The sequence below is a fragment of the Myotis brandtii genome, unplaced genomic scaffold (assembly GCF_000412655.1).
Source record: "Myotis brandtii unplaced genomic scaffold, ASM41265v1 scaffold621, whole genome shotgun sequence".
In the NCBI taxonomy this organism is placed as follows: domain Eukaryota; kingdom Metazoa; phylum Chordata; class Mammalia; order Chiroptera; family Vespertilionidae; genus Myotis; species Myotis brandtii.
Window position 1 is genome coordinate 1,873,376 of NW_005370372.1, and position 14,408 is coordinate 1,887,783.

General features: G+C 37.8%; 1 protein-coding gene across 1 annotated transcript in view; it reads left to right on the plus strand.

Annotated features, from left to right (window-relative positions):
• Positions 1-14,408, plus strand: part of SEMA3E (sema domain, immunoglobulin domain (Ig), short basic domain, secreted, (semaphorin) 3E) — a 221,242-nt gene that overhangs the window by 119,180 nt on the left and 87,654 nt on the right. Inside the window, exon 2 of the mRNA XM_005880034.2 lies at positions 3,759-3,919. Within this exon, the coding sequence (XP_005880096.1) occupies positions 3,759-3,919 (161 nt within the window). The remainder of the gene's footprint in view (positions 1-3,758; positions 3,920-14,408) is intronic.

Consider the following 14,408-nt stretch of genomic DNA (forward strand, 5'->3'; position numbering starts at 1 on the left):
GAAATTGACCTCTCTCTCTCTCTCTCTCTCTCTCTCTCTCTCTCTCTCTCTCTCTTGTCTCTCTGTGCATACAAGGGTAATGAGGGCCTAATGACATCTCTGGGAAACAAGCAAGGTCATTCCTAAATGAAATTCATTCTGATTGGGCTTCCTCTACATTTCAATTCATACTTTTTTAAATTTAGGCATGAACTAATCCTCTGTAGCAACATTTTAGGGTAGAATCCTCATATTTGATTCCGTTCATGACTTTCCCTATTTTCCAGCAAACTTATTCCCTAAGCTTTGAACCTTAGTATATTTGGTAACTCTAGAGTTGTGACCAGGGCTCCAACAAAGAAATAGGAACTACCACCTTTAGATTATAAGAATTATAGCAAGTACAACAGAAATTGGCAAGTCATAAAATCAAGTGGAAATTGATCTCTCTCTCTCTCTCTTTCTCTCTCTCCCTCCCTCCCTCTCTCATTTGTCTCTCTGTGCATACAAGGGTAATGAGGTCCTAATGACATCACTAGGAAACAAGCAAGGTCATCCCTAAATGGAATTCGTTCATGGGGTGCCTCTTTTACTGATTGGGCTTCCTCTACATTTCAATTCATACTTTTTTAAATTTAGGCATGAACTAATCCTCTGTAGCAACATTTTAGGGTAGAATCCTCATATTTGATTCCGTTCATGACTTTCCCTATTTTCCAGCAAACTTATTCCCTAAGCTTTGAACCTTAGTATATTTGGTAATTCTAGAGTTTAGAAACCTGTTAACGTTAAATAATACGTAACCATTTTTTGATCAGTTGCATCCTTGCCGATAATGATTTTACTGCATAAAACTTGGGGAATTTTAGCAACCTATTAGAATAACTGGGAAAACGTTTTTTAGAAAAGAATCCACTTATCAGTCCTGTTATAAAACCATGAGTATATGTAAAGGCAGTGGATAGCTTTGATCTATATTTTTGTTGTGGGATTGATTCCTAAAATGCACATGTTCTGCTATTTGTGAATGTCTAGTAAGGAAGGAAAAAAGTATGATTCTATTTTGACAAATTTGTCTTTCAGGATTCAAGAACAACTAAATCTCTCGAATTTCTATTTTATTTCTCCCCAAATAAAGCACCTAATTATTCTCTCCATCTCTTCCTCAGAACTTCTTCTAAGTTTCTTTATTAGATAGTCAAATGACTCAGTACCACAAGTTTTACCTTTATAAGGAATAATTTAATTTTAGCAGTATTGCTTATTTTAAACTAAAGATTAAAAGTTAGCCCTACTCCACAAAATTTGGGGTATCCATGTAGTAGAGATATAAACAGTGAATATATCCGTAATAGATAAGAAAAGATACTTCATCTCTCTTTTCTCAGAAACAGTATAAGATTGTGCAGAATCCTGTAGATTTGTCATATTTCATATTGTTCTATGGATGAAATGTTCTGGTCACCAATATTCCATATTCTATCAGATGCATTCTATCAAAGGCATTGACCTTTAGAAAATGAAATCATTTTCTAATTTGTCAATATTTCCCAGGGAGCCCTCTTCAGGAATTCTCTAGCATGTGAGGTCTAGTATTACTGTTGGAGGGGAGAGGTCCTCGTCCCCTACCGGTTGCTTGTGGGAGTGGGCCTCTTTCGATATCCCAAGAAAAAGAATTTTCTGAGACTTGCATGGGAGAACGAGTGATTTTTATTTGCATATAATTAAATCCCTTTTCCAAGGTTGCATTTCCCTCAGCTTCACCAAGGAAGAAGTCCCATTTTGCCTTTAGCAGGACTAAAATCAAAGCCAATGTTTGGAGCTTCCATTATATGTTGGAGCAATCCAACCCAGCATCAGCCTAGCTTGGTTTGTATTCCTAGTTACAACCCATCAGTCCATTGCATGTGAGGTTGCATTTCCCTCAGCCTCACCAAGGAAGAAGTCCCATTTTGCCTTTAGCAGGACTAAAATCAAAGCCAATGTTTGGAGCTTCCATTATATGTTGGAGCAATCCAACCCAGCATCAGGCTAGCTTGGTTTGTATTCCTAGTTACAACCCATCAGTTCATTGCATGTGGGGTCCACAGGACCACATGGCTATAGAGAAACATGGGAGAATGCAAAGAAGCAGGAACAAGAGAGCAGCTGTGAGCCAAAAGAGCTGAGAGATAGAGATAGAGATAGAGATAGAGATAGAGATCCTAGCTTGGTTTGTATTCCTAGTTACAACCCATCAGTCCATTGCATGTGAGGTCCACAGGACCACATGGCTATAGAGAAAACATGGGAGAATGCAAAGAAGCAGGAACAAGAGAGTGAGCTGTGAGCCAAAAGAGCTGAGAGATGAGATAGAGATAGAGATAGAGATAGAGATAGAGATAGAGATAGAGATAGAGATAGAGATAGAGATCACTTTTTTCTTTAGGGGATTATGTATTTCCACATTTTTGTGGTCCTGCAGTCCATTCTGACCAATGATCTTTGTCCCCAGGTTTGACTGACAGGCACCTTACCTAGTCACGCCCACTTCACTGAGCATGCATCTATCTCCCCTTTGTTGGACCCCTTCCCACAGTGATCTGTAGGGAATAGGCCAGTGGTTCCCTGAGAGTATGAAATTGAAGCTTCCTAGTAAAGCTGCCTACATGACCATGGTTATAATGTGTCACCTTCCTTTCACACCTTTCCTATTATTAATAACTGACTAATTACAATGGTATCAGTATTGGGGATGATATCCTCTCTCATCATCAAAGACTCTCATATATCATTTACCAATTTTAAGTACTGAACAGCTACATGCAATTAAATACCTTCAACAAACAAACAAATGTATACACATAACGTGTTTCCCAGATTCTGACTTCCTAAATTACATGTATATTAGTTAAAACAAACAATTTGTAATTTCTGATGTTGGGAAGAATGCATAAACAGTAGCCAAAACACAGTGGTAGAAAGTAGATCCCCACCAGGTTTATCAAAACTCGTCCCCACTATACTGAATGCTACCATGGGTTACCTCATTGTATTAACAAACCTGATCTTTTCCAGACTTGAACAATTTGATTTTGGACATGACTTTCAAAACCAATTTCTGAGTTGCTGTTTATCTGGAATCAAAGGGAAATATTTATTGTAAATTTGGGATGTTTGTTGCACATAGAGAAGTAAATATAAAAGTCATTAATGGAGTTTTTCACACAGCACTTTAAAGATTGTGAAGAATAATTCTTTCTGTATTTAAAAACATAGGGTAAATACCTTAAGCTGAATTGAAGTTTTGAGATTCATAAACTTATAAAAGATTTCAACTCCTGCACATTAAAGTATATTCCTAGTTGCACTCCATTTTTTTACATAATGCACAAATGTTTTTTAAATTTTTCCAGTTTTGAGATATAGTTGTGATATAACATTGTTAAGTTTAAAGTATACCGCATATTGATTTGATATGTGTATATGTTACTAAATGACTACTTACCACAAGAAGTTTAGTTAGCCTCCAACAAGTCACATCGTTAGAATTTTTTTCTTTTGAAAACTTTTACGAGCTTTTCTCTTAGGAACTTTCAAATATACAATATAGAATTGTTAATGCACGGTGTATTTTTAATCTTTTTGAGTAATACTTTTTAAAACCTTTATATTTCTGATAAAATGAATGTGAACTACACAGTTCCAATAGGTATAAAAAAATGAAGCCATGAGAAAAGTATTATAAAGGTATTTTTGTTTTCTCTTGTGTTTAGCATTCATTTCCTTTTGCATTTCAGAGCTCTTGGAATTAAACAGAACATCAATCTTTCATAGCCCTTTTGGATTTCTTGATCTCCATACAATGCTGCTGGATGAATATCAAGAGCGACTCTTTGTGGGAGGCAAGAATCTTGTGTATTCCCTCAGCTTGGAGCAAATCAGCAATGGCTACAGAGAGGTATGGAAATATCAAACTGTATTTCAGGAGGGAAAGTAAAGAGGTGAGGGAGATCTTATCTTGCCTGAGCATTATTAGGATTCTTTTTTTTCACTACCTAAGTGATACTTCTTTTGAAAAAATGAAGTATTCATTAAAATGAAATCACCTTGAGAAAAGTTTATGAATTGAGGATATACAACATTACACTTTTTAACACTGATCTCTGTACTCCCAGATGACCTCAGATTGGTGCATTTGACATCCCTCTTGCACGATGCTCCTTGTCACCGTATCCATTGTCCTGAAACTTGGGTTTGGAACATGCTGATTTATCAGCAGTCCCTGTAAGCTCTCTTACTCCCCAAATCCCAGCCTTAAGAAATATGGATATAGCTAACTCGTGTACTTCTGTTGGTACTATCAGTAATAAAGGTGGATGGTCTTTAAACCAGGTAGATTTAAAAATAATATTACAATAGGCAAGTGTCCAACATTTTTTGAGAAACTATTAGCTATGATAAGAAAAATAATTTTTAAAGTCTGTACTTATACAAAGTTAAATTGAGCTAAGTTTTTTTTTTTTTTCAGGCCCATATCAAACTTACATAAAACATGTAGAAATATTTAGACCATAGTATTTTTTGGCATAAATGTAAGTACTATATATATATAGCCAGCGACCATAACACCCGAATGACCTGAACGACCGGTTGCTATGATGCCCACTGAGGCCAGCGAACCCACCACATCAGGGGTGGGGCCAGCTGGCCAATCTCCCTTGGCCTGTCCCCCCTGCCAGCCCTGCCCCTGACCACTCCCCCTATCCCAATAGGGGGCAGGGCCAGCCAGTCAACCTCCTGCAGCTCCTCCTCCTGCCCAGCCCCACCCCAATAATGGCAGGGTTGACCGGCCAACCACCTGCTGCCCCTCTCCCTGGCCAGCCCTGCCCTTGATGGGCCCCCACCACCACATTCGGGGATGGGGCCAATCGCCCTCAGCCCCTCCCCCAAGCTGGCTCGGCCCTAATCGGGCCTTGATCAGGGCAGGCCAGCCGGCCAACCTCCCACTGTCTCCTCCTCCCTACAGGCCCAGCCCCAATCCACCGTGATTGGGGCCGGGCTGGCTAGACCCCACCCGTGCATGAATTCGTGCACTGGGCCTCTAGTTTCTTTATACTTTATTTATTTATTATTGTGTGTCAAGATGATTGTTGTTTATATTTTAAGGTCATTTTTATTAAAAATTTATGATTAAAAGCAGCATTTATTCATCCCTTCCAGTTCCTAAACCCTAGAAGAAATCACTCAAAATTATTTTTTTATTTTTTCTGGTACTTACTCCCATATTTCTAAATAAAATTTGTGTACTGTGTTTTGTTTTTGTTTTTTGGTATCATTGATTTTATATGCTACCTGTTGATTTAATGGAAGTCAACTTAAGGAAGATGAATTTTCTTCTCTTGCAGTACCTTGAGCTGGGCTCTGTTATTGTACACCACTTCACCAGCAACCTCCCAACCATCAGTTCCCCATCGCAAAATAGCTATACCACAAGTTTTAGTTAAGTAATAATTATTTACATTATTATAATTAGGAAAATAGATCATACTTTTTTCTTTTTTTGCAATTTTCTTATTTTCCTGGGATTAAATATTATCCCCTGTTTTTCATTTGCTTATATTTTTAATTTTCCCCAAACTCTGTACCAGAGTTTTTATATGCCTCTCAATATAATAAAACACATCAATTCCCATCGGTTCTAAATTTTTGGTTTTTTTTTAAAAAAATATATATTTTTATTGATTTCAGGGAGGATGGAGAGGGTAAGAGGGTGAGAGATAGAAACATCAATGATGAGAGAGAATCATTGATCGGCTGCCTCCTGCACTCCCCACACTGGGGATCAAGCCCACAACCCAAGCATGTGCCCTGACTGGGAATGGAACCATGACCTCCTAGTTCATAGGTAGATGCTCAACCACTGAGCCACGCCAGCCAGGACAGGTATTTAGATTTTAGCTTTTCTAGTGTGCAAAGCCAGTCAGCACTCACCTATATATTATAGAACTTCCAAATTGTTGCTGATATTTCTTTGGCAACTCTACTTAAGTTCTGTTTGTCCTTTTTGAATTATGACTTCTTACTTTTGTTTTAGTAGTATCAGAATTGAAGTAAAATCACATATTGTGTTCATCTCCAAATCTCTTTTTTTCTTCATCTTTAATTTTATTTTCTCTGTAGTTCTGAAAAAATATTATTGATTTCTCTCTTTCCTCTTTCTCTCTACACATATAACACACACACACACACACACACACACACACACACACACACACACACACCGTCCTCACTTAATGCCTTCGGTTGGTTCTTGGAACTGTGGAGAAAGACATATAATGAAACCAGTTTAATTGTTGGACACAAAAGTTGAGTTCTGTGGCATCTCCTCAACATTATAATGAAATGGTATTATTTGAGGAACTGGTGTGTGTGTGTGTGTGTGTGTGTGTGTGTGTGTGTGTGTGTGGTGTACACATCCAGAAGATATACACCAGGGATCTGACACCCAGAGATTAAGCATCTGCATTATGGAAGTAGTTGTCCTTGGATCAGGATTAGTTAACTCATAGAGTGGGAATCCACATGTATAACATGCTTTTAAGATGACTGTGTGTACACACAATCTCTTAACAATTTTCCTGAGCTGTTTCTTCCTATGTGGAACAAAAACCAAGAGATAGCATGTGATTGCCCGTTAGAGTGGAGGAAATTGAATCGCCCACTTATTCTCCTTTATTGTTTTGCCCTAATTGTACCTTCAGGCCTTTAATGCTGGAAAGATTGGCTTTTATGGAGGAAATGACCTGTAAAAACTCTATAAGGGTAAGAGACCTGAAGAGTGATGAGGTTTTACGAACTGCATCTTAGGGAGCTAAATAAAATAGTGTGTGGCCATTGAAGCCTCGGGGTGCCATCCAGCAAGAATGTAGCCACAGATTATTAACTCGAATAACTTTCTTGTACTCAAGGGTGAATCCTCATTTTTGTGGGGCCTGAAGTGTGTATGATTTGGCGGACCTCTTCAGGAAATATAATTAATTCAAACTTACAAATTTCACAATTGCTAAAGCCCCTCTCAGAACCATGAAAGATTAGGTGCCACTAAGGACTCCTGAAGCTTAAGCTTCAAGACTATAAAATAAGCTAGAAAATATTTATAATGTAATGGAGAAGATATGTATACATATGCCATATATATATATATATATATATATATTTCATAGATAGCATGTAACTCAAGTACGGTCCAAATAAAATGCTAGGAAAGTATACAAAAGCTGGAGGTTGGGGTTTTCCTGGAGGAGATATAATTTAAGTTGATTTTGAATGATAGTTGGAATTTTGGTTCAGACAGATTGGTGACGAGAATAGACTGAGTAAAGGGGAAGAAGGACAGACATTTTGAGCAGTTTGAAATAATGACTCTTCACCTTGGCGGAAGTAGATAGGTGAAGTGAGGGCATGTGGTTGGGGGCAGGGTACAGAGTTAAGGATAGTAATGTGGTTGTGACCAGATCCTGAAGAATAGTGACCCCTGTGCTATTGAAAATAATCTTCTAGGCCAGCAGTTCTCAACCTGTGGGTCGCGACTCCTTTGGCGGTCGAACGACCCTTTCACAGGGGTCGCCTAAGACCATCCTGCATATCAGATATTTACATGATTCATAACAGTAGCAACATTACAGTTATGAAGTAGCAACGAAAATAATTTTATGGTTGGGTCACAACATGAGGAACTGTATTTAAAAGGCCAGAAGGTTGAGAACCACTGTTCTAGGCAATACAGGAACCAGTGGGAGAGTCTGAATATGCCCATACCATATTTAGAAGTGGACTTTCGTGTGATTGTTTTAGCAGCAGCATAGTGGATAGATGGAAGGAAGAGGAGAACAGAGCCATGAAGCCAGGTAGCAGTTAGAATTTAAAGCTACATCCATCTCTCTTAGCAGCTTAGGCTCTTTCCACTGTCACATTATTAAGAACCAGGCTACTGCTTTGGTATGAACTTCATGTCTCCCAAATTGGTCTTGAGTGTACCGTTAGTTCTGCCTTTTGTTATAAGGTGTTTCTTTCCTATCAGTTCTTATTAGCTTTGCATGACCACACTTTAGTAATGTTTAACGAACTAGTGGGACAGTTAGATGTTGGTGATAGTGGTGGACAAAATCACTGACCAGTAGGAGAGGAACTGTAGCTCCTTTGTTTACTTATGACAAAGGTTGGGAGCCCAGGACGTTCTATATGCAACCACAGATGAGAAATTAGCTTGTCTGTGTTTTGTCCGTATAGCTCCTTGCAATCTGTGCACATTTGAGAATTACAAAAACTTTCTAAAAGAACAAATCACAATTATTAACTAGTTTGAAGTATAATATTTTCTTTATTTCACAAAGAAAGCAAAAGTGTATGTTTGTTTATTTAAGCTATATTTTTATGGGACTTTATAGAATAGTTCATATTTAATAATAACTTTTTAAAATAAACTTTCACCCAGACTTTTTGTTTGTAAATTTCAACTTTTTTTTTCTAAAATTATTCTCTCCACTATTATTTTAAGCTAAAATTACACTAGTTAATTTGGATATCTGTAGGTATAGTTCTGTTAAACACTTGTTTGTAATAATATTTATACTTTCTTATTTATTCACTTGATTGCATCAAAGGCAAAAAAATATATTTTAGAATTTAATTTTTAATTGAGTAGAGAAAGATATCCTATATAATAAACAGCTAATATGCAAATCGACCAAATGGTGGAACAACCAGTTGCTATGACATGCACTGACCATCAGGGGGCAGATGCTCAACACAGGAGCTTCCCCCTGATGGTCAGTGCACTCCCACAGGGGGAGAGCCGCTCAGCCAGAAGCCCTGAGCCAGGCTCACAGCTGGCAAGCACAGTGGCAGTGGCAGGAGCCTCTCCCGCCTTTGCAGCAGCACTAAGGATGTCCACCTGACAGCTTAGGCCCACTCCCCACGGGCCTAACCTGTCAGTCGGACATCACCTGAGGGCTCTCAGACTGCAAGAGAGTGCAGGCCGGGCTGAGGGGACCCCCCCCCCAAGTGCATGAATTTCATGCACCGGCCTCTAGTTAAACTATAATTTATATATAAATGGAAGATGGTATTTTACATATTGATGGCAATTTAGTAAATGTCATCCATTAACAAGGACATGCATCAGGCCAATAATATTTATGTAGTTTTAATATTGTTTTAATTCAAATGCTTTGGAGTATAAACATTTCAAGTACAAATTGTGTCTATAATCCAAAATATTACAATCCTGTCATATAAAGTACTTAAATAATGACAGTCACTATAATTAAGTATAAAAGGATAAACACTAAGAAGGGTAATATTGGTCAGATTAAAGACTACCATTTATAAACCATTTATTACTACCATTTATTATGACTCTTAATGTGGTATATTTAAAATATATTCTCTGATTTTAATGGTATTTATAGGACATAATTAATATATACATTGATAGACACTGGTTCTATACACATATGTAAAGTATAGACAGAAAAACTAAAATTTAAACACATTTCATTAGAATAATAGAATTAGGAAGAGAATATTAAGTATAATTATAATAGCATCTGAGTCAATTAAAAATATTTCATAAAAAGAGACATATTAACTAAATAAATTTATTTTTTAATAGCAAAGAAGATCATCTTTCTTTAGGTCAACGGTTCTCAACCTGTGGGTCGCGACTCCTTTGGCGGTCGAACGACCCTTTCACAGGGGTCGCCTAAGACTATCCTGCATATCAGATATTTACATTACAATTCATAACAGTAGCAACATTACAGTTATGTAGTAGCAACGAAAATAATTTTATGGTTGGGTCACAACATGAGGAACTGTATTTAAAGGGCCAGAAGGTTGAGAACCACTGCTTTAGGTAATGAAATTATTTCTTTTTTGTTCATTTGTTCGTGCTCTACAAAATCTTGCATGTCAAAACTACTTGTAAGAATAAATTGTTAAATCATGAATCCTGATATAATTATGAGACTCAATAGGGAGTCCAGGAAAGATTACTTTGTAATTTAATTTTTCTTCTTTGAGATATGCAAGAATAGTAAATGGACTCTTAATGTGCATGAAAACAATTAAATTATATCGTAGGGCTATTGTGATGAAATGATGTATATTTAACCTTTTGCTTGTTGTACCTTTTTTGATGCAGAGAATGTGGAAATATCATTATACCCTGTTGTTTAATTGCCTTTAAAAATGTCTTGTGCAGAACAAATAGGTTAATTTTATGGGTTTTGTTGATGCTAAACTCTGGAGCAGAACCAAAAGACATTCTGTCTGCCAAAACTAATGAAGAAAATTATTTTACTATCTTCCCTTCCTAACATTTGTACATGATGGCTTTAAAATAACTCTCTATTTCCAGTGGGGTCTTTCTCTGTCATTTTTCTCACCCGAATGAACATCTGAATGCAATCCCTAGTCTGTAAGATTTTGTTTTAAATAAACCAAACCAATACAACAACAACAAAATACAACTTGAGTAAATCTATAATTACATTATTCTTTTGGAGAGTTCCAATGTGTTGGACTTTACAGTGTTGAGTGTTCATAATATAATCTCTACCTCTCCCTAGCTTTCACCTACCCAGAGTTATCTGGTTAAGATCCTTTTCTCTGCCCTCAGAAATCCTACCTCTCTTTCAAAGCCTGGATTATTGCTACAATCTTACAGATTTCCTTCCTCATTAAACTGCAAATTAATTTTCTCATTTATTTGACACTAAATACAATGTTTTCATGTCACTGAATCTTATTTTTCAAACTTGATTATAATCTCCTCTAGTAAATTTCAAAGAATGTGATAAAGGTATGTGATTAATACAAGTTAATCAATAGACATTGTATAAGCAATGGCTGCCTTTAAGACATTGTGCCATATGGGCATCGGTAGGGATACAGAAAGAAGTCACTGTCTTGCCCTTTGTAACTTATCTATAATAACAAAAGCGTAATATGCTAATTAGACTGGACGTCCTTCAGGACAAAACCTGGGGGGGGGGGGGAACAAGGCCCTTGCACAAATTTCATGTGTTTCCCAACAAAACCTGAAATAATGATTTTGTACACTTGTCATTCTTGGGTTCGCTGCTAGAAACAACATATTCTGACAATCCTAAAAAAGCCATTTAATTCTTCACCATCATGTTATGTAGTATCTTTCTCTTCTCGGTCAAGAACTAAGCGTCTGCGATTTTATCTCTCTTTCAAGACATGTTAGCCTGTGATCATTTCACAGATACTGACAGAAGACATGAGACTCCTGGGTCAGAGACAAAGGACTTTATTACCCCCAGCACAGCATGCAGCATGAGCTTTTTTCTCCCTCAAGTTCCATGGGCGTAAAGCATAGCAGCCTAGGTAGATGCCGCACAGACAGTGACTATGTGTTACACCTAATTAACCAGCCTCAAGCTTAGAAACTCTCAGTCTTCTAAAGGGGCTGCTAGCAAACTTGTCCCAACTTTTGCCCAGAGGGATTCATTATTGTTATTATCCTGGTCCTGAAACAACTCTTTCATTTGCCCTGAAAGGAGGTTCTATCTTTATCTTCCAAGGCTGTTTGAAAAGATAATGTGGAACGAAAGCTGTCAGTAGATGTGTAGAAATGCTATAGAGAATTGTCCTTACCCAGTGTGCTGAAATAGTCCTGGAAATAATCATGATGAAGCAGTGATGTAGGAGAACATGGGATGGCATGTTGAGGTTTTATTATTGGCCTGGATATTATTTCATCATTGAAAACCTGAACTTGGCATAGGTTTTCAATGATGACATAATACCCAGGTTATTGGTTAACCTATATAATACATTGAAATTGTGGAAATACAGTTTTAAAAATTATTTTTATGATGATGAAAAAGGAATAAGAAGGGATGCTAATATTCTAAGAAGAAAAAGCTCTACATTTCATAAGTTAAGTATGTTAAGAATATAAAGCATTATTCTGAATTACAGATGAGGTATTCTCTAATTTATTCATAGCACTAAATGAATTAGTCATGAAAATCTTTACAATGATAGATGATCCTAAAATGAATTTGTATTTTCTTTACACACACACACGTTTTCTAGCATATCCTTTTGAATAATGTATGCATCCACAGTAAAATCATAATTCAAAACCAAACTGAATCTCAAGTTAAAAAGGATTTTAAAATTATCTGAGAAAATCTATCCCTTGGTGCAAAATTCCCCCTTCTCCACCCTCCCCCCCCTTCAAATAATGGCTCAGTAAAGTTTGTAAACTCCTTCAGCTTTCCTTCCAGGATCCCTGCTCTATAATGGTGTTAGTGCCTCTCCTCATTGTTGTATTTATGTGATATTTTCCCCAAATCATCCATGATCCACTGATGAATTAACTGCTACAATCAAAAACTTTGATTCTAGGATTTTATGCATGGGACTTTCCTCTTTAGTTGATTTTATTTTATATCCCACTTTTGTTCTTTGTCTTTTTTCTGTCACAACATCCTATCTAATAATAGACAAACATGGTAAATGACCGTACCTTTGCTACGCCTCCCATAGGCTAATCAGTGCAATATGCAAATTAACTACCAACAAAGATGGCGGCTAGTTTGCATACTGCAGGCAGGGCGGGCCAGCGTGAGCTGCCATCAGGGCCCCCGTGTGCCACCTAAGCCCCACCCCCAGCCAGGACCCCCGTGTGCGGCCCTGCGCACCAGGGCTTGGCAGCGAGATTGGCCCAAGGAAGCCCTATTCTTGCAGGAATATTCCTGCAATGGGCTTCTAGTAAATATAAAAGCTCATGTGTTTTCTTTTTTTAAAAAACCTTTAATGTTGAAAGTATTACATATGTCCTCCTTCCCCCTCCCCCATTGACCCCTTCTAGCCCACCCCTGTTTTCATTTAAAAGTTCCTATGCTCACCCTAGCCAGTTTGGCTCAGTGGATAGAGTGTGGGCCTGTGGACTGAAGGGCTCCTGGTTCGATTCTGGTCAAGGGCACATACTAGTACTTGGGTTGCAGGCTTGATCCCCAGTAGAGGGTGTGTAGGAGGCAGCTGATCAATGATTCTCTCTCATCATTGATGTTTCTATCTCTCACTCTCTTCCTTCCTCTCTGAAATCAATAAACATATATTTTTAAAATCTGCACTAGGAAAGCAAAATAACACCTTCTGCTGAATATTGTTAGTAAGAAATTGGAGGGGCTACTACATCAACAAGAACATAAAAGTAACATTATATGCCTTTAATTCAAATCATAGAGTGTGTATGCCAATGATAATAAATGTAATCATATAAGGATTATCATAATAAAATGCTTTGTCCCCATTTTTACAAATTCCCAATATTTTTCATGTATCAGGGACTGGATTTGTCTACATGACGTAAGAGGTAAATGACAAGCCTCTTCCACTTCTAGCACAAAAGCATCAAAAAAACTTAAATCTTGATCATCTATGGGATTTAAACATATATATCAGATTTCAAACACTAAAATGGCTACAGGGGCCAGTCAGGTAAAAGAAAAGTCTGAAGCAAATCGGAGTGTCTGTGCCATTGAAAACTTCAGACATTCAACCCCAGAGGAATGTTGCCACACCGGAATGCAAGCCTGTTGCCTGTCTGTCTTCACATTTTTCTAGAGAAACTAGAAAGATGGGTTTTTGTGCAAAAGCCCTTATTTTTGAATGTTGGGTACTAATTTAAAAATAATTAAGTAGTGCGCTCACTAAGTAAAAAGCACATTCAGTCAGCAGCATCAAATATGTAGTTTGATCAGCATAACAGCCTTCCAGGCCAGCAGAATGCAGCATGGGTTGGAGGTGGGCAGGGCAGAAGGAGATATCAGTGAGAGATAATAGGAATATTTTGGGAACAAACAAATGACCATGGAAAAACAGTCTGGAATACTGGCAAAGGCCTGACAATAGAGTCTACTGACAGGAAACCTTGACACTGGGTACCAGGAAACTATACATGAACTCTTCTAAACCTAGGCCCTGAGGACGTTTAACCTGAGGAAGAAAAGGTTATTTTTCAAACTAATTTCTTGAGAGTCCCAGACTGCTCTGCTGGGCAATTTCTATTCCTTCACCAAAATGTTGACTTGAGAATGGATTTCTACCCATGACCCCAGCCAAGTGCGAGGTACAATCTACACTAATAAAAGAGAAACATGGTAATTAGCATACGACCGCTACCCTTTTCATTGGCTAATCAGTGAGTATATGCAAATTAACTGACAGCCAAGATGGCGGCCGGCAGCCAGGCACTGAAGCGAGCACGAGGCTTGCTTGCTGCAGACTCCAACGTTCGCCGCCTCACTTGCCAGCCTCTCAGCTGCAAGTCTAAGCAACTATATACTATGTTGCAAATTAGAAGGTAAACAAACCGCCAGAAACCAGCCGGACTGAAACCCAGC